General features: G+C 45.2%; 2 protein-coding genes across 3 annotated transcripts in view; both read left to right on the top strand.

Moving 5' to 3' along the window:
- The window catches only part of LOC311503690 (receptor-type tyrosine-protein phosphatase mu-like), a gene marked incomplete at its 5' end in the record, with an annotated part of 62,270 nt that extends 49,270 nt beyond the window's left edge, over positions 1-13,000 (top strand). The window contains 8 exons of the mRNA XM_084566554.1: positions 1-88; positions 1,845-1,994; positions 2,085-2,258; positions 2,341-2,472; positions 6,614-6,739; positions 7,538-7,701; positions 8,685-8,820; positions 10,733-13,000. The exon at positions 1-88 is cut by the window's left edge and continues 48 nt beyond it. Of these exons, the coding sequence (XP_084422680.1) occupies positions 1-88; positions 1,845-1,994; positions 2,085-2,258; positions 2,341-2,472; positions 6,614-6,739; positions 7,538-7,701; positions 8,685-8,820; positions 10,733-10,786 (1,024 nt within the window). The 3' untranslated portion in view covers positions 10,787-13,000. The remainder of the gene's footprint in view (positions 89-1,844; positions 1,995-2,084; positions 2,259-2,340; positions 2,473-6,613; positions 6,740-7,537; positions 7,702-8,684; positions 8,821-10,732) is intronic.
- Positions 13,001-15,466: 2,466 nt separating this feature from the next.
- LOC311503404 (zinc finger Y-chromosomal protein 1-like) lies at positions 15,467-20,820 on the top strand. 2 transcript variants are annotated; one of them, XM_084566095.1, is made up of 4 exons: positions 15,467-15,601; positions 15,869-16,119; positions 18,250-18,678; positions 18,974-20,820. In XM_084566095.1, the coding sequence occupies exons 2-4, from the start codon at positions 15,879-15,881 to the stop codon at positions 20,368-20,370; spliced, it is 2,067 nt and encodes a 688-aa protein (XP_084422221.1). In that variant the 5' UTR covers positions 15,467-15,601; positions 15,869-15,878; the 3' UTR covers positions 20,371-20,820. The 2 variants fall into 2 exon arrangements, with proteins under 2 accessions (XP_084422221.1, XP_084422220.1); XM_084566094.1 differs by having other exon boundaries at positions 15,481-16,119.
- The last annotated feature ends 109 nt before the right edge of the window (positions 20,821-20,929 follow it).

Raw genomic sequence — 20,929 nt, 5'->3', positions numbered from 1 at the left:
GGACATGGCAGAGAGAGAGGGCGTGGTCGACATCTACAACTGTGTCCGAGAGCTGAGAGCCCGAAGAGTCAACATGGTCCAGACAGAGGTACCTGAACGCACCATGGACACTATGGTGTCTCCTGCTGCTGCTCCTCCTCCTCCTGCTCCTCCTCCTGCTGCTCCTGCTGCTCCTCCTCCTCGTCCTCCTCCTGCTGCTCCTCCTCCTCCTCCTCCTGCTGCTCCTCCTCCTGGTCCTCCTCCTCCTCCTCCTCCTCCTCCTCCTGCTGCTCCTCCTCCTCCTCCTCCTGCTGCTGCTGCTCCTCCTCCTGCTCCTCCTGCTGCTGCTTCTCCTCCTCCTGCTCCTCCTGCTGCTGCTGCTCCTCCTCCTGCTCCTCCTCCTGCTGCTGCTCCTCCTCCTGCTCCTCCTGCTGCTGCTGCTCCTCCTCCTGCTCCTCCTCCTGCTGCTCCTCCTCCTCCTCGTCCTCCTCCTCCTGCTGCTCCTCCTACTCCTCCTCCTCCTCCTCCTCCTCCTCCTCTCCGGTTCTCCTCTTCCTCATCTTCCTCCTCCTCCTCGTCCTCCTCCTCTTCCTCCTCCTCCTCCTCCTCCTCCCTCCTCCTCCTCCTCCTCCTCCTCCTCCTCCTCCTCCTCATCCTCCTCCTCCTCGTCCTCCTCCTCCTCCTCCTCCCCGGTTCTCCTCCTCCTCCTCTTCCCCCTCTTCCTCCTCCTCTTCCTCCTCCTGCTCCTCCTCCTGCTGCTGCTCCTCCTCCTGCTCCTCCTGCTGCTGCTGCTCCTCCTCCTGCTCCTCCTCCTGCTGCTCCTCCTCCTCCTCGTCCTCCTCCTCCTGCTGCTCCTCCTACTCCTCCTCCTCCTCCTCCTCCTCCTCCTCTCCGGTTCTCCTCTTCCTCATCTTCCTCCTCCTCCTCGTCCTCCTCCTCTTCCTCCTCCTCCTCCTCCTCCTCCCTCCTCCTCCTCCTCCTCCTCCTCCTCCTCCTCCTCCTCATCCTCCTCCTCCTCGTCCTCCTCCTCCTCCTCCTCCCCGGTTCTCCTCCTCCTCCTCTTCCCCCTCTTCCTCCTCCTCTTCCTCCTCCTCCTCCTCCTCCTCCTCCTCCTCCTCATCCTCCTCCTCCTCCTCTTCCTCCTCCTCATCCTCCTCATCCTCCTCCTCGTCCTCCTCCTCCTCTTCCTCCTCCTCCTCCTCCTCCTCCCCGGTTCTCCTCCTCCTCCTCCCTCCTCCTCCTCCTCCTCTTCCTCCCTCCTCCCTCTTCCTCCCTCTTCCTCCTCCTCCCCCTCTTCCTCCTCCTCCTCCTCTTCCTCCTCCTCATCCTCCTCATCCTCCTCCTCCTCCTCCTCCTCCTCCTCTTCCTCCTCCTCATCCTCCTCATCCTCCTCCTCGTCCTCCTCCTCCTCCTCTTCCTCCCTCCTCCTCCTCCTCCTCATCCTCCTCCTCCTCCTCTTCCTCCCTCCTCCTCTTCCTCCTCCTCCTCCTCCTCTTCCTCCCTCCTCCTCCTCCTCCTCCTCCTCCTCATCCTCCTCCTCCTCTTCCTCCTCCTCCTCCTCTTCCTCCCTCTTCCTCCCTCCTCCTCCTCCTCCCTCCTCCTTCCTCCTCCTCCTCCTCCTCCTCCTCTTCCTCCTCCTCCTCCTCCTCCTCTTCTTCCTCCTCCTCCTCTTCCTCCTCCTCCTCCTCCTCCTCTTCCTCCCTCCTCCTCCTCCTCCTCCCTCCTCCTCCTCCTCCTCCTCCTCCTCCTCCTCCTCCTCTTCCTCCCTCTTCCTTCCTCCTCCTCCTCCTCCTCCTCCTCCCTCCTCCTCATGTCAGTCAGAGCTGGACACTGAAACACTGCGTCCATGTTGTCCTGTCCTCCAGGAGCAGTACGTCTTCATCCATGACGCCATCTTGGAGGCGTGTCTCTGTGGTGACACGGCGGTTCCAGCCAATCAGCTGCGTTCAGTTTACTATGAGATGAGCCGATTGGATCCTCAGACCAACTCCAGTCAGATCAAGGAGGAGTTCAGGGTAACGTTGATGTTAGATGGCGCTGGCCTGTGACCTTTGACCTTTGACCTTTGACCCGGGCAGACAGCTGATGATGTTGTGTTTGCTCAGACTCTGAACATGGTGACGCCGACGCTGCGCGTGGAGGACTGCAGCATCGCTCTGTTGCCTAGGAACCACGAGAAGAACCGCTGCATGGACGTCCTGCCTCCGGACCGCTGCCTCCCGTTCCTCATCACCATCGACGGGGAGAGCTCCAACTACATCAACGCTGCGCTCATGGACGTATGTAATGCACCCTCGCCGCCCCGCACCTCCACATCACTTCCTGTCTGACGACCATATATGGTGTGTGTTGATGTTGCAGAGCTACAAGCAGCCGTCGGCGTTCATCGTTACCCAGCATCCTCTGCCCAACACCGTCAAGGACTTCTGGCGCCTGGTCCTCGACTACCACTGCACCTCCATCGTCATGCTGAACGACGTCGACCCGGCTCAGGTAAACAAACACACAACACGGGTAAACAAACAGGTAAACGAACACACAACACAGGTAAACAAACACACAACACAGGTAAACAAACAGGTAAACAAACACACAACACGGGTAAACAAACAGGTAAACAAACACACAACACAGGTAAACAAACAGGTAAACAAACACACAACACGGGTAAACAAACACACAAACAGGTAAACAAACACACAACACGGGTAAACAAACAGGTAAACAAACACACAACACGGGTAAACAAACAGGTAAACAAACACACAACACGGGTAAACAAACACACAACACAGGTAAACAAACAGGTAAACAAACACACAATACGGGTAAACAAACAGGTAAACGAACACACAACACAGGTAAACAAACACACAACACGGGTAAACAAACAGGTAAACAAACACACAACACAGGTAAACAAACAGGTAAACAAACACACAACACAGGCAAACAAACAGGTAAACAAACACACAACACGGGTAAACAAACAGGTAAACAAACACACAACACAGGCAAACAAACACACAAACAGGTAAACAAACAGGTAAACAAACACACAACACAGGTAAACAAACACACAAACAGGTAAATAAACACACAATGTGAAATATAACCCTACAGAAAAAATTAATTTTAGAACATCTTGTGGTTCATTGATTGATCAATTATAGATCTAATAATAACATGAATTAAACTGGACTGACAACCTGTAGATGATGGATCAGTAGATGATGGATCAGTAGATGATGGATCAGTATATGATGGATCAATAGATGATGGATCAGTAGATGATGGATCAGTAGATGATAGATCAGTAGATGATGGATCAGTATATGATGGATCAATAGATGATGGATCAGTAGATGATGGATCAGTAGATGATAGATCAGTAGATGATGGATCAGTAGATGATGGATCAGTATATGATGGATCAATAGATGATGGATCAGTAGATGATGGATCAGTAGATGATAGATCAGTAGATGATGGATCAGTAGATGATGGATCAGTAGATCAGTAGATGATGGATCAGTAGATGATGGATCAGTAGATGATAGATCAGTAGATGATGGATCACTAGATGATACATCAGTAGATGATGGATCAGTAGATCAGTAGATGATGGATCAGTAGATGATTGATCAGTAAATGATGGATCAGTAGATGATAGATCAGTAGATGATGGATCAGTAGATGATATATCAGTAGATGATGGATCAGTAGATGATGGATCAGTAGATGATAGATCAGTAGATCAGTAGATGATGGATCAGTAGATGATTGATCAGTAAATGATGGATCAGTAGATGATAGATCAGTAGATGATGGATCAGTAGATGATAGATCAGTAGATGATGGACCAGTAGATGATTGATCAGTAGATGATGGATCAGTAGATGATTGATCAGTAGATGATGGATCAGTAGATGATAGATCAGTAGATGATGGATCAGTAGATGATGGATCAGTAGATGATTGATCAGTAGATCAGTAGATGATGGATCAGTAGATGATGGATCAGTAGATGATAGATCAGTAGATGATGGATCAGTAGATGATTGATCAGTAGATGATGGATCAGTAGATGATTGATCAGTAGATGATGGATCAGTAGATGATAGATCAGTAGATGATTGATCAGTAGATGATGGATCAGTAGATGATTGATCAGCAGATGATGGATCAGTAGATGATAGATCAGTAGATGATAGATCAGTAGATCAGTAGATGATAGATCAGTAGATGATGGATCAGTAGATGATGGATCAGTAGATGATAGATCAGTAGATGATGGATCAGTAGATCAGTAGATGATGGATCAGTAGATGATGGATCAGTAGATGATAGATCAGTAGATCAGTAGATGATAGATCAGTAGATGATGGATCAGTAGATGATAGATCAGTAGATGATGGATCAGTAGATGATGGATCAGTAGATGATGGATCAGTAGATCAGTAGATGATGGATCAGTAGATGATGGATCAGTAGATGATGGATCAGTAGATGATAGATCAGTAGATGATGGATCAGTAGATGATAGATCAGTAGATGATGGATCAGTAGATGATGGATCAGTAGATCAGTAGATGATGGATCAGTAGATGATGGATCAGTAGATGATGGATCAGTAGATGATAGATCAGTAGATGATGGATCACTAGATGATACATCAGTAGATGATGGATCAGTAGATCAGTAGATGATGGATCAGTAGATGATTGATCAGTAAATGATGGATCAGTAGATGATAGATCAGTAGATGATGGATCAGTAGATGATGGATCAGTAGATGATAGATCAGTAGATGATGGATCAGTAGATGATGGATCAGTAGATCAGTAGATGATGGATCAGTAGATGATGGATCAGTAGATGATAGATCAGTAGATGATGGATCACTAGATGATACATCAGTAGATGATGGATCAGTAGATCAGTAGATGATGGATCAGTAGATGATTGATCAGTAAATGATGGATCAGTAGATGATAGATCAGTAGATGATGGATCAGTAGATGATATATCAGTAGATGATGGATCAGTAGATGATGGATCAGTAGATGATAGATCAGTAGATCAGTAGATGATGGATCAGTAGATGATTGATCAGTAAATGATGGATCAGTAGATGATAGATCAGTAGATGATGGATCAGTAGATGATAGATCAGTAGATGATGGACCAGTAGATGATTGATCAGTAGATGATGGATCAGTAGATGATTGATCAGTAGATGATGGATCAGTAGATGATAGATCAGTAGATGATGGATCAGTAGATGATGGATCAGTAGATGATAGATCAGTAGATCAGTAGATGATTGATCAGTAGATGATGGATGAGTAGATGATGGATCAGTAGATGATGGATCAGTAGATGATTGATCAGTAGATGATGGATCAGTAGATGATAGATCAGTAGATGATGGATCAGTAGATGATAGATCAGTAGATCAGTAGATGATAGATCAGTAGATGATAGATCAGTAGATGATGGATCAGTAGATGATGGATCAGTAGATGATGGATCAGTAGATGATAGATCAGTAGATCAGTAGATGATGGATCAGTAGATGATTGATCAGTAAATGATGGATCAGTAGATGATAGATCAGTAGATGATGGATCAGTAGATGATAGATCAGTAGATGATGGACCAGTAGATGATTGATCAGTAGATGATGGATCAGTAGATGATTGATCAGTAGATGATGGATCAGTAGATGATAGATCAGTAGATGATGGATCAGTAGATCAGTAGATGATGGATCAGTAGATGATGGATCAGTAGATGATAGATCAGTAGATGATGGATCAGTAGATGATTGATCAGTAGATGATGGATCAGTAGATGATTGATCAGTAGATGATGGATCAGTAGATGATAGATCAGTAGATGATTGATCAGTAGATGATGGATCAGTAGATGATTGATCAGCAGATGATGGATCAGTAGATGATGGATCAGTAGATGATAGATCAGTAGATCAGTAGATGATAGATCAGTAGATGATGGATCAGTAGATGATGGATCAGTAGATGATAGATCAGTAGATGATGGATCAGTAGATCAGTAGATGATGGATCAGTAGATGATGGATCAGTAGATGATAGATCAGTAGATCAGTAGATGATAGATCAGTAGATGATGGATCAGTAGATGATGGATCAGTAGATCAGTAGATGATGGATCAGTAGATGATAGATCAGTAGATGATGGATCAGTAGATGATAGATCAGTAGATCAGTAGATGATAGATCAGTAGATGATGGATCAGTAGATGATGGATGAGTAGATGATGGATCAGTAGATGATTGATCAGTAGATGATGGATGAGTAGATGATGGATCAGTAGATGATGGATCAGTAGATGATTGATCAGTAGATGATGGATCAGTAGATGATAGATCAGTAGATGATGGATCAGTAGATGATAGATCAGTAGATCAGTAGATGATAGATCAGTAGATGATAGATCAGTAGATGATGGATCAGTAGATGATGGATCAGTAGATGATAGATCAGTAGATCAGTAGATGATAGATCAGTAGATGATAGATCAGTAGATGATGGATCAGTAGATGATGGATCAGTAGATGATTGACAGTATCCATGTCCTGTGTTCCAGCTGTGTCCTCAGTACTGGCCGGAGAACGGCGTCCATCGTCTCGGATCGCTGCAGGTGGAGTTTGTCTCGGCCGACCTGGAGGAAGACGTCATCAGTCGTATCTTCAGGATCTACAACACGGCCAGGGTGCGCTTCTTTTTCCTTCCATCACTTCTCTCATGCTTCACAAACACACCTTCTGCTGGTTAGCTTGTTAGCATGCACGCTTGCTAACTTCAGTATGTTGCCATATAGAAGCAGATGAATGACTGGGTTGCAGTCTTACTCCATCTTTATTATCTAATGACGTGGAGTTGATCCGCAGATGTTAGCTGATCATCAATTAGCAACTGGCCCATTAGCAGTTGCTAATTGATTCTGGTCTTCCTGGTAGATTTGTTAGTTGGGGTTAGGTCGAGGGTTAGGGTTGGGGTTAGGGCCCTGCCGCATGAAAATGTTCACTGACAAATATTTGTTAAATAACTTTGGATGATGCTAACTGTTGCTAGTGGTTTATTCCAGATGATGTGGTTGACAGCATGTTAGAATGTTAAAATTGATTGGTTGGTCACTACTATATTATTAATTACATGCAAGCTAATGCTAGCTAACATTAGGAACTGTCACCTTTTAGCTGACTGTATGTTACACTACCACTAGCGTAGCCGTTGTCAGCTAATGCTACATGATGCTAGTTTACAGGTTTGATGAAAGGCTTGTTAGCACTAACGGACAGATGCTGTTAATTAATTGATTGATTGATCCTCGTTATCATCAGCAGCTGAATCCTGATTGGCTGAGTTTGATCCACTTCCTGTCGTGTTGCACCACATTTAGATCAGAGTGTATCAGCTGAGGGGGAGGAGTCAGACATAGGCTCCTCCTCCTCTCTGCTGTGCTGTAATGAGTGAATCCCCTTTAAACTCTTCCTGGGGTGCGTTTCAGCCTCAGGACGGGTACCGGATGGTGCAGCAGTTCCAGTTCCTGGGATGGCCCATGTACCGCGACACGCCCGTCTCCAAGCGCTCCTTCCTCAAACTGGTCCATCAGGTCGACAAATGGCAGGAGGAGTACGACGGAGGGGAGGGGCGTACTGTAGTCCACTGCCTGTAAGACAACTACAACACCCACAACGACAACCACATAGAACTACAACACTTAGAACTAGAACTGAATCAGCTGATACTAGGGTGACCAGATGTCCCGCTTTGTGCGGGACAGTCACGCATTTTCATTACTTTTCACACGTCCCGCAAATTGAGACGTTGTCCCGCATTGTTATTGACAGTCAGACTCCATGCGTGTTTTATAATCTGGCATTTATCAAATAGCTGTTTGGAGAAAGCAGTGAGGGCTGTCATCAGGGGTCGGGGCGGGCTGTTTGATCATGTCAATCAAACTGAGACGCGGACGCAGGTTAAGGGCGCGGCCACCAACAACAAACAATACAAATCAGATCAGAACGGCATCCAGCGCGAGACATGGAGGGAAGCACAACCCGTACGACTGAGAAAAGGAAATGCAGCTATAATAAAGACTGTTAAACTATCTATCCCTGGGTGAAACCAGTGCAAGGCGAGTCTGGTAAAGTTTGCTGTGAAGTTTGCTTGAGTCATTTTTCCGTTTCACACGGAGGTGAATACGACGTGAAACGACACAGACAATGCGAGACAAAACGTGTTGCTCAACTTGGGAACTTGGGAAAGTTGCATTTAAATAAGTTTTTATATATATATATTATAAAATATATTTGTTAAGTTTTTATTTGCAGGCTGTTATGTGCTACTGAGTCAATCAGATGGCAAAGCATAGTAATGCTATAAGCAAAGGGGCAGAATAGAAATGTTAATTTTTTCTGTTAGTTCTTTTAGACTACCTTGATGCACTGGTATCTCACATTGTCCCACACTGTCCCACACAAACGTAGCCTTTGTCCCACATCTGGTGAGTTGGGATCTGGTCACCCTAGCTGATACTCCAGAACAAACTGTTGTCCATGTGTTAGTGATGATTTGTCTCCATCCAGAGGTGAGACAGTGAAACCTGATTTCCTCTTTATTCCTCTCTCCCCCCCCCCCCCCCCCCCCCTCAGGAATGGGGGAGGTCGTAGTGGGGTGTTCTGCAGCATCAGCATCGTGTGTGAGATGTTGCAGCAGCAGCGCTGTGTCGACGTCTTCCACGCCGTTAAAACGCTCAGAAACAACAAACCAAACATGGTGGACCTGCTGGTAAACAACAACAAACACATCACAGGCTCCGCCCCCTGGCCGTGATTGGACAGTTTCATTCATTCACTTTTTAATTGAACACATATTGATTAATTCAATTATTCCATAAAAATAAATTATTAAAAAATATTAGTAATAAATATATTTTCACAACTGAATAAAAAGTGTAAAGTTATTAAGTAGTAAAATTCTCCTAAATTTTGAACCTTCTTCTAAATAAATGAATTTCGTAGTGCAGCTCAGAGTAATTCAATCAGATGTGTTCAGGTTTTAAATGTGCAGCTCAACATTACTGCAGCGTTTCCCAAACTTTTTTGGCTGTGCCCCCCCTTCTATGTCCCAACCAGGTTGACACCCCCCCAATCCCCCACACCTTTAAAAACACAACCATCTTTTTTATAGCCATATTAAAGGCAGCATGTTTAATCTGCTCAAATGACCAGAACACACATAGAACAAAATAATCAGCATCACAACAATGAGCTCTCACATTTGAATTAAAGTCAAACACTAACATTTTCAATAGAATGGAACAAATTTAGCACAAGCTTCCACTTTAAAGAGCAAAGAGGATGATGACAGGCTCAGGATCAGAGGCAGAAAGCAGATCAGTTGGAGGAAATATATAAAACAATATTTTCAGACGCCTTCAACTAAAATTGCAGCAACTTTAAATGAGCGTGGAGCTAACACAACCCGTCATCATAGCACAGCGGTTATGGAAATAAAATGACAACGCCAGAGGTTGGTGGCTCAGATTTACAATCATGAACCCAATGAAACAGCTTCAATTCTCCATCAGTTGGCTGCTTTCACACTAACTGGTTACGTTTCATATCTCAATGAGGATTCTTTACACAGGTATAAGGTTCATATCTGGACAAAGGACCAATGTCAATCTATAGCAGTTAAGAGACAGAATGAGACAGTGAGAGCGTTGGCCGTCACAACTCCACAGTTCATTCATTCAACATGAGAGTAGCCAGTGAGAAAAAATAAAGACAAATGGAAATATGGATTAGAATTGAAACTAAATCATCACCTTAATCAAATTATAATACTGAGTTGTTAAATCTTCTGATGATCTGATCCATTTTTAATTCAGACTGTTTAACAGAATATCTTCCATCATTTACCACTTCCTGTTTTGACTGAAGGTTTAGATTTACAATCTTCTATTTTTATCTTTCACACAAAGAATAGATCCCAATAAATGGACCTGGACAGTAGAGTTGACTGAGAGTAGAAGAAGAGCAACAGCATGAAGCAGTGGCTCACTAGCGCCCTCTTCCATGAGGCAGAAGTACTGGCTGCCTCATCTCCTTGTTTTTCAGTGCGGTTTAATGTCAGATCAACAAGACTAAATATGTTCCACTCATACATGAAATACATTAACTAGACTATGGAAGATTAGGACACATGATAAAAATGGACACAACCAATATATTGATGCCATGCAGACAGTTAGCCACAGGCAGATTGCGCAATCCAAGGCTGGGCTTCCTGCTGCCTCAACTGGTGTCTCTCCCTATATGACCATATATGGTCGCTCCCTGTATTCACATTAGAAATACTGAAATTCAGAGATTCTGACAATAAAAATGATAGAAATGACTGGAATCATACAGAAAATGCATTTATATCACAGACCAATGGATAAATAGTATGATTTATTTTATCAATAGTATATTTTATTGTCTTTTCTTTTCATGATGCTACAAGATAACTTCTTCTACATCATTACATTTTTCATCTCGCGCCCCCTAGAGGCAGCGTACGTACCCCTGGGGGTGCGCGCGCCACACTTTGGGAATCCCTGTAGTAGTGTTACCGTGATGTCATTAACTGATGTTAATGTTGTTATGTGTAATTAAAGCGTTGACCTCTGACCTCTGACCTCTGACCTCCACAGGAACAGTATAAGTTCTGTTATGAAGTGGCTCTGGAGTATCTGAACTCTGCTTAGCTTCACCACCTCCTTCATGATCACACTGCACAGTCTGGAGGAGGAGGAGGAAGAGGAGGAGGAGGAGGAGGAGGAAGACTACTGACTGAGGTGAAGAGGAGGAGGTTTTTTTTGCACTGCCTTGTTTGGACACTGTCGGTGTTTCTCACCTTGTTGTGATTTATTCTTTTGTTGTTGAGCTGAAACTAAAACAACCAAAACACATCTCGTCTGTGAGCAATCAGCGCCGTCAGCCAATCACCTCCTTCTCCCTGACGCCACACAAAGGAGCCCTGGAGCCCCGCCCCCTTCCTGGTAAACAGGAAGTGTAAGCTGAATGAATCTGTGAGCAACTGTAAATAAAGGTTGATTCGAATCAAGACGTTCATCACGTTTAACGACACAATGAAAACATGAACTAAAGGTGGAGTCTGATGTTGACACGGCCTCCCTTAGCAGAACGTAGCTAAAGCCACTGCTGCAAAGCTAAAGAGATGCTACAGCTACGTCACATCACCACCTGGTCTCACCTGGTCTCACCTGTCCATCTCTAAGTCCCTGTGTCTCCACATGCGTCCCCAGCCAGCACTTGAGATCTGATTTATTTATGAGTTGATTCTAGTTCAGATTAGTTTCTAGTTTGGTTCTCAGCTCCAAGACCAGAATCTTTTAAAAGGCTCTCATTACTAATGAACAGACATCACTGATTCATGTGATCATTTCTACTAGTGGATGAATGAATGAGTTAAACTCCTCTTCCTCAGATCAGCCCTGTTGAGTAGGCGGTCTTTAATGTGACCCAGGACTCATTGTGTGTTCACACTACCAAAGGAAGGAGGTCACATGTGTCCCAGACCACCTCCACATGTGGACTGACACCAGATCAGTGTTCACACCTGGACCTGTTTAACCTGGACTCTAGAGACCAGATCAGTGTTCACACCTGGACCTGTTTAACCTGGACTCTAGAGACCAGACCAGTGTTCACACCTGGACCTGTTTAACCTGGACTCTAGAGACCAGATCAGTGTTCACACCTGGACCTGTTTAACCTGGACACCAGAGACCAGATCAGTGTTCACACCTGGACCTGTTTAACCTGGACACTAGAGACCAGATCAGTGTTCACACCTGGACCTGTTTAACCTGGACTCTAGAGACCAGATCAGTGTTCACACCTGGGCCTGTTTAACCTGGACTCTAGAGACCAGATCAGTGTTCACACCTGGACTCTAACTTGGACAGGTGTAATCAGATTACTCAGGTGTTAATGAGACATTTTGAAGGTTCCAACGATCAAATCAGAAACAAAGAGAACTGGACTCATGTTTCCTCCAAGTAACCTCTGAAGAAGACATCAGATCATTGATTAGACGAAGAAGAACAAATGTCTTCTTTGTCTAAAATGTCTAAATGTCTTTGTTTTAGCTTGTTTTTCGGGAGTTTGATGAGAATGACTGACTCGACCTGTAACTGGTTAAAGTTTTCCTCAGATTATCAACAGTTCTTGGTTTGAATCCAAACACATTTGATCTTTTGAACAAGAAGGACTCTGAAGGTGGATGAATTCTGCAGATGAGTGAATAAATGAGTAACAGAGTTGAAGGTTGTGCTGAGGTGTCAGGAGATCCCACTAATGAACTAGAAACACCAGTGGACCAGGACCGAGGCCCTGAGGAACACCGTGCATGGAAGGAGCTGCTGACGAGTCCTGGTTGTTCATCAAATTTAAATTCAGTTTGAACTGGACCGGGACATGTGGTGCAACCCGGGGTGTACATGGCTCTGGGTCCAGGTCGTAGGTTTTGTGAATGAAGATATTTATGTTTAGTCTCCACCCCCTCAATCTGTCAGTCTTCTTCGGTGGTGTTTGACCTTTACTGCTGCAGATCATTAACCTGGACTGGAGACCCCGCCCCCTTCACGTGGTGGTTTCACGTGTTCTCTGGGGGTGAGCTGTTAATAATGTACAGGAAGAAGAATATTTATTCCACAAGTTGTTCTCTGTGTCGTCGTCGTCGTCGTTCTTGTGAAGCACAGAGAGAGAGAGAGACAATCACGGCAGACGATTTAATGTTCCACCAACAGAACCACAGTCGGACCGGGTTCTGACACATGGGCTGATATGACCCAGGTTCTAACTTATGGCATGACACACTTTCTATGTCTCAGTCGATGCTTTTATTTATGTTGTATGATTCACAAAAATAAAACCCCCTGTACTCAAACTGTGGTCTCTATCTATCTATCTCATCCATCCATCCATCCATCCATCCATCTTTATAAGTTAATCTTTTAATTTATCCCATGGTGGGATATCAGAATCAGAATCAGAACCAGAATCAGCTTTAATGACCAGTATGTACACATACAGGGAATTTGAGTCCAGTCTGGTAACTTTACTCTCTTGTACAGAAACACACGAACTTAAGTAAGTGAAAGAAAATAAAAATAAAAATAAAATAAAATAAAATAAATCTGTACACATAAAATACAGAATAAGAGCAGATATATACACCAAACCAGGGTTATGTACAGTGCCTATATACAATAGTGCAGTTATTGTTTATTGTTCATGTGAATATTTGCCACGTTACAGCAGAATATGACAAAGAACAGCTCACAAGACATTATATATATTATTATACATCGTATAACAAGCAGTTATATATATTATTATACATCCTATAACAAGCAGTTGTATATATTATTATACATCATATAACAAGCAGTTATATATATTATTATACATCGTATAACAAGCAGTTATATATATTATTATACATCGTATAACAAGCAGTTATATATATTATTATACATCCTATAACAAGCAGTTATATATATTATTATACATCCTATAACAAGCAGTTATATATATTATTATACATCGTATAACAAGCAGTTATATATATTATTATACATCGTATAACAAGCAGTTGTATATATTATTATACATCATATAACAAGCAGCTGTATATATTATTATACATCATATAACAAGCAGCTGTATATATTATTATACATCATATAACAAGCAGTTATATATATTATTATACATCGTATAACAAGCAGTTATATATATTATTATACATCCTATAACAAGCAGTTATATATATTATTATACATCCTATAACAAGCAGTTATATATATTATTATACATCGTATAACAAGCAGTTATATATATTATTATACATCGTATAACAAGCAGTTGTATATATTATTATACATCATATAACAAGCAGCTGTATATATTATTATACATCATATAACAAGCAGTTATATATATTATTATACATCATATAACAAGCAGTTATATATATTATTATACATCGTATAACAAGCAGTTGTATATATTATTATACATCATATAACAAGCAGCTATATATATTATTATACATCATATAACAAGCAGCTGTATATATTATTATACATCATATAACAAGCAGTTATATATATTATTATACATCATATAACAAGCAGTTATATATATTATTATACATCGTATAACAAGCAGTTATATATATTATTATACATCGTATAACAAGCAGTTGTATATATTATTATACATCGTATAACAAGCAGTTGTATATATTATTATACATCATATAACAAGCAGTTATATATATTATTATACATCCTATAACAAGCAGTTATATATATTATTATACATCGTATAACAAGCAGTTATATATATTATTATACATCCTATAACAAGCAGTTATATATATTATTATACATCGTATAACAAGCAGTTATATATATTATTATACATCGTATAACAAGCAGTTATATATATTATTATACATCCTATAACAAGCAGCTATATATATTATTATACATCGTATAACAAGCAGTTGTATATATACATCATATAACAAGCAGTTATATATATTATTATACATCATATAACAAGCAGCTATATATATTATTATACATCGTATAACAAGCAGCTGTATATATTATTATACATCATATAACAAGCAGTTATATATATTATTATACATCATATAACAAGCAGTTATATATATTATTATACATCGTATAACAAGCAGCTGTATATATTATTATACATCATATAATAAGCAGTTATATATATTATTATACATCATATAACAAGCAGCTATATATATTATTATACATCGTATAACAAGCAGTTATATATATTATTATACATCGTATAACAAGCAGTTATATATATTATTATACATCGTATAACAAGCAGTTGTATATATTATTATACATCCTATAACAAGCAGTTATATATATTATTATACATCGTATAACAAGCAGTTATATATATTATTATACATCCTATAACAAGCAGCTATATATATTATTATACATCGTATAACAAGCAGCTATATATATTATTATACATCGTATAACAAGCAGCTGTATATATTATTATACATCATATAACGAGCAGTTATATATATTATTATACATCATATAACAAGCAGTTATATATATTATTATACATCGTATAACAAGCAGCTATATATATTATTATACATCGTATAACAAGCAGTTATATATATTATTATACATGATATAATATATATCTCTGTATAATGTTTATGATCTAAACTGCTCAGACTGAAGAACTGGTTACAGACGGAGGTGCAGTGTGTCTTCTGGCCGCTGGGAGGAGCTCCGACCCGATGGTAGAGGAACAGAAGAAGAAGAAGAAGAAGAAGAAATGCTTCCGGTGCGGCCTGCCGTTCCCGCGGTGTTTGGCAGGTTGTCTGTGTGAAGTAGAATCTGTTTTCTGCCTTAAATCTTCTTTTATTCTGATTCTTTCACCTCCAGGATCTGCGTGGCTCCCGCAGCTCTCAGGTAAACCCGCACTGCTCTGGTCCGGCGAGTGGACGCTGTTTAGCCGCTGTTAGCGTTCAGCTAACGTTAGCATGGAGCTAGCATGGAGCTAGCATGGAGCCAGACTGAGTTGATGTAAATGATCGATGAGGTTATAAAGTGATGATCAGCTTCACTCAGATCAGACGTTAAAGTGTCTGAGCTTCAGTTTGTCAAAGTTTATTTCTCTGGATAATTCTTATTTCTGACAGGGCTGAACTTTAATGTGTCTCCTCTGCTGGTGTCCAGGAGTTTAAAGATGTCCTCTGGACTCCTGCAGCCTCCCGAAGGAGGCGAGGAGCAGCTCTGTGTCTTCCTCCTGGGGGAGGATGCGGAGGAGGAGGAGGAGGAGGAGGTGAGGAAGAGGGAGGTGGGCTGCCAGTGGGAGAGTCCAGACGAGGAGAGGAGGGAGGTGGGATGTCAGAGCGACTCAGCAGAAACCAGGGACGCTGGTGTCCAGGTGGACCTGCTGACTCAGCAGATCAGCTGGACACATCCAGGTGAGACACTGTCCTCAGAGTTTAGAAGGTGTCACTCAGTCTGTGTCACGTGACCCCCCAGTCTGTGTCAGGTGACCCCTCAGTCTGTGTCAGGTGACCCCTCAGTCAGGTGACCCCTCAGTCTGTGTCAGGTGACCCCTCAGTCAGGTGACCCCCCCAGTCTGTGTCAGGTGACCCCTCAGTCTGTATCAGGTGACCCCTCAGTCAGGTGACCCCTCAGTCTGTATCAGGTGACCCCTCAGTCAGGTGACCCCCCCAGTCTGTGTCAGGTGACCCCTCAGTCTGTATCAGGTGACCCCTCAGTCAGGTGACCCCTCAGTCTGTGTCAGGTGACCCCTCAGTCTGTGTCAGGTGACCCCTCAGTCTGTATCAGGTGACCCCTCAGTCTGTGTCAGGTGACCCCTCAGTCTGTATCAGGTGACCCCTCAGTCAGGTGACCCCCCCAGTCTGTGTCAGGTGACCCCTCAGTCTGTATCAGGTGACCCCTCAGTCTGTATCAGGTGACCCCTCAGTCTGTGTCAGGTGACCCCTCAGTCTGTATCAGGTGACCCCTCAGTCAGGTGACCCCTCAGTCTGTGTCAGGTGACCCCTCAGTCTGTGTCAGGTGACCCCTCAGTCTGTATCAGGTGACCCCTCAGTCAGGTGACCCCCCCAGTCTGTGTCAGGTGACCCCTCAGTCTGTATCAGGTGACCCCTCAGTCAGGTGACCCCTCAGTCTGTATCAGGTGACCCCTCAGTCAGGTGACCCCCCCAGTCTGTGTCAGGTGACCCCTCAGTCTGTATCAGGTGACCCCTCAGTCAGGTGACCCCTCAGTCTGTGTCAGGTGACCCCCCCAGTCAGGTGACCCCTCAGTCTGTGTCAGGTGACCCCTCAGTCTGTGTCAGGTGACCCCCCAGTCTGTGTCAGGTGACCCCTCAGTCAGGTGACCCCTCAGTCTGTGTCAGGTGACCCCCCAGTCTGTGTCAGGTGACCCCTCAGTCAGGTGACCCCTCAGTCTGTGTCAGGTGACCCCCCAGTCTGTGTCAGGTGACCCCCTCAGTCTGCGTTAGCTATAGCAGTTAGCTGTAGCAGCTTAAAAAGCGTTGGGGCAGTTAGCTTATGAAGAAGTTAGCATTTGTAGTTGTTCACTTAAGCGCCAGTTAAGTAAGTTGTAGCAGGAGCTAGCTGTAGCAGCAGTTAGCTGTAGCAGCAGTTAGCTGCAGGAGCTAGCTGTAGCAGGAGCTAGCTGTAGCAGGAGCTAGCTGTAGCAGCAGTTAGCTGCAGGAGCTAGCTGTAGCAGGAGCTAGCTGTAGCAGGAGCTAGCTGTAGCAGCAGTTTTAATATGCGTTAGAAATAGCACTAATTAGCTTTAGCAGACAGTTAGCTTTAGTAACTGAAGTTAATTGGCGTCCTCAGCGTGTTGTCCTCAGCGTGTTGTCCTCAGCGTGTTGTCCTCAGCGTGTTGTCCTCAGCGTATTGTCTTTAGTGTGTTGTCCTCAGCGTGCTGTCCTCAGTGTGTTGTCCTCAGCGTGCTGTCCTCAGCGTATTGTCCTCAGCGTGCTGTCTTTAGTGTGCTGTCCTCAGTGTGTTGTCCTCAGCGTGCTGTCCTCAGTGTGTTGTCCTCAGCGTGCTGTCTTTAGTGTGCTGTCCTCAGTGTGTTGTCCTCAGCGTGCTGTCCTCAGTGTGTTGTCCTCAGCGTGCTGTCTTTAGTGTGCTGTCCTCAGTGTGTTGTCCTCAGCGTGCTGTCTTTAGTGTGCTGTCCTCAGTGTGTTGTCCTCAGCGTGCTGTCTTTAGTGTGCTGTCCTCAGTGTGTTGTCCTCAGCGTGCTGTCCTCAGTGTGTTGTCCTCAGCATATTGTCTTTAGCGTGCTGTCCTCAGCGTGTTGTCCTCAGCGTGCTGTCCTCAGCGTGTTGTCCTCAGCGTGTTGTCTTTAGTGTGCTGTCCTCAGCGTGCTGTCCTCAGCGTGCTGTCCTCAGCGTATTGTCTTTAGTGTGCTGTCCTCAGTGTGCTGTCCTCAGCGTGCTGTCCTCAGCGTGTTGTCCTCAGCGTATTGTCTTTAGTGTGCTGTCCTCAGCGTGTTGTCCTCAGCGTGCTGTCCTCAGCGTGTCTCCAGTTTCCTCTGTAACGTGTTGTCCCTGATGTGTCCTCAGGCTCCTCTGCCATGCTGCTGCAGTGCTTCGCGGTCAGACCGGATGGACCAGATGGGGGCGCCCTGCTGCAGCACTGCACCACCACCGTCCAGACCAGAACCAGAGCCAGAACCAGAACCAAGAGCATCCAGCCCGCTGACAAAGCCTCCAGTCAACAGACACAGTTCAGGAGCCAGAGGAGACCTCCAAGGTCCAACCAGGCCCGACAGCGCCGGTCCCAACGCCAACGCCACCGCCAACGCCAGCGCAGGGCGCCAGATACTGACGAGGAGGAGGAGGAGGAGGAGGAGCAGCAGCAGCAGGAGGAGGAGGAGGAGGAGGAGCAGCAGCAGGAGGAGGAGCAGCAGGAGGAGGAGCAGCAGCAGGAGGAGGAGGTGGTAACAGTGGATGAGGACACAGGTGATCCTACCTGGACTCCACCTGAAGGAGGTGAGTTCTGAAAATCTGAGATTTTATTCTGTGGAAATAAAAGTTTTAATTCAGTTTATTCTATAAATTATTTCAATCATTTCTGTTTTTATATTTGTTTTTACTTTTAAATTTGTTTATTTTCATATTTTCGGTTCTTTTGATTATTTAATACATTTATTTATTATAAATGTGAAAGTTAATTACTAAACGTTTTGTTAATATGAGTTAATTAATTAATTAATTAGTTAATGAATGAATCTGTTTTATTTTCATAGATTTGTATTAAATCAAAGGTTCTTTGTCTCCCACTCAGACGCGACGTCTCCCCCGTCTCCCCCGTCTCCCTCGCCTCTCGGCGGTGTGCAGCCGGACTCAGACTCCCAGCATGCACCTCTGTGTGCGGTGAAGCTGGAGCTGGACAGCACCGTGTGTGACGTCTGCGGTAAAGTGATGAAGAACAAGTCGAGTCTGGCTCGCCACTCGTTCATCCACACGGGGAAGAAGCCGTTCTCCTGTCACCTGTGCGACATGCGCTTCAACCGCCGCGACAACCTGCAGCACCACCTGAGCCGGCTGCACCCGGCGGGCGTGGCCAAGCTGGAGAAGCGTCGGCGGCTTCAGGCCTGGCTCTGCGCCGTCTGTGGCAAAACCTTCAGCTGCCGGTCCCGGCTGAAGACTCACGAGGTGATCCACTCGGGCGTCAAACCGCACCGCTGCGACCTCTGCCCCAAAGCCTACATGAGGACCAACGACCTGGAGCACCACAAGAAGACGGTCCACGCCGACGGCGCCGCCCGGCCTCAGCGGCCCAGCTCGCTGCTCTGCGACTTCTGTGGCAAAGAGTTCAAGTGTCGATCGCAGCTCGCCATCCACTTCCAGACTCACACCGGAGAGCGGCCGCATCTCTGCGATGTCTGCGGACGCAAGTTCGGCCGCCAGTACCAGCTGAAACGCCACAAGATCCTGGTCCACGCCAACCGAGCCGGCAGCGAGGACGACTCGGCGCCGGACGCTCTGTTCGGCTGCGGTGTCTGTGGGAAGCGGCTGAAGTCGGAGGCGCTCCTCGCCGCTCACTCCCGCATCCACACGGGCGACAAGCCTCACCGCTGCGGCATCTGTCTGCGCAGCTTCCAGCGCGCCACCTGTCTCAAGCAGCACCACGTCCGGGTTCACCTGAAGGTCAAGGCCAGTGACGCTGCGTCCGGGCGCCGAAGGGGCGGCGCCGCGGCCAAGATGTTCCCCTGCTCCATCTGCTGCAAGGCGTTCAGGTTCCGGTCGCTGCTGGCCAGCCACGCCCTCGTCCACAGCGACATGCGTCCGTTCTCCTGCGACTTCTGCAGCCGCAGCTTCCGGCGCCTCAGCCACTTGAAGAGGCACCGCCAGGTCGTCCATGACAACGGAGCGCGCCCGCCGCAAAGCTTCGTCTGCCACATCTGTGGCAAGGACAAGAAGTGCCGCTCGCAGCTCGCCAGACACGTCATCATCCACACCGGGGAGCGGCCGTTCGCCTGTGACCTCTGCTCCGCCCGCTTCAATCGCCACGGCAACCTGCAGCAGCACCGAAGGCGCATGCACGGCGTGGGGAAGCCTGCGGATGAAGCCCCGCCCATCCTGTTCGACGACGACGCGGTGGCTGCTCTGACGTACAAACAGGAAGAGAGGGCGGAGACCGCCGACACGGACGCCGTTCAGCAGCTGGACGCCACATGACAGAAGAACTGAACTGAGCGCGCTCACAACAGAACTGAACTAAACAGGAAGTTGTGAGTGAGAGACTTCCTGGTGTGAGACCGCTGGAATAAACTGCTTCAAAACATTCTGCTTGTCTGAGCTGTCAGTCACACGGTTGTCATGGAAACACACACACACACACACACACAATAACCAATCAGGACAGCTGATTGGTTGAAGAGCAGGAAGCGTTTTATTGATGACGAAGCACACAGACAGCTGATCCATCGCTCGTTTCCATGGTGACAGGAACATGAGATTTATGACACAAACTCATTAAAGAACTTTTATTTTTCTTGTCTTGTGTTTAACATGTGACAGTTCCCTAAGCCCCGCCCCCCCAGATACCTGAGTCTACCTGTCTGTTCACACCTCTGCTGCTTTGCATTGTGGGACATTTTAGCTCCATTAAAGATGAGATTCATGCTGCTTTGGTGTTGATGCTAACAGCTACAAGCTCCTCCCCCTGTGTCGGTCACATGACCCGAGGGTTGCGGTGCCTTCAGGTCACAGATTAAAAGTTGTAAAAGATAAAAGT

The sequence above is a fragment of the Chelon labrosus genome (genome assembly GCF_963514085.1).
Source record: "Chelon labrosus genome assembly, chromosome: 18".
Taxonomy (NCBI): Eukaryota; Metazoa; Chordata; class Actinopteri; order Mugiliformes; family Mugilidae; genus Chelon; species Chelon labrosus.
The sequence above is the reverse complement of the archived record's forward strand: the minus strand, read 5'-3'. Positions and strand labels throughout refer to the sequence as shown.

What these genes read in the sequence shown, in the direction of transcription:
- LOC311503404 (XM_084566095.1), top strand. Translation starts at nt 15,879, where the DNA reads ATGTCCTCTGGACTCCTGCAGCCTCCCGAAGGAGGCGAGGAGCAGCTC. An exon ending in GATCAGCTGGACACATCCAG is followed by an intron (nt 16,120 to 18,249) that starts GTGAGACACTGT and finishes ATGTGTCCTCAG; the next exon opens with GCTCCTCTGCCATGCTGCTG. An exon ending in CTGGACTCCACCTGAAGGAG is followed by an intron (nt 18,679 to 18,973) that starts GTGAGTTCTGAA and finishes TCTCCCACTCAG; the next exon opens with ACGCGACGTCTCCCCCGTCT.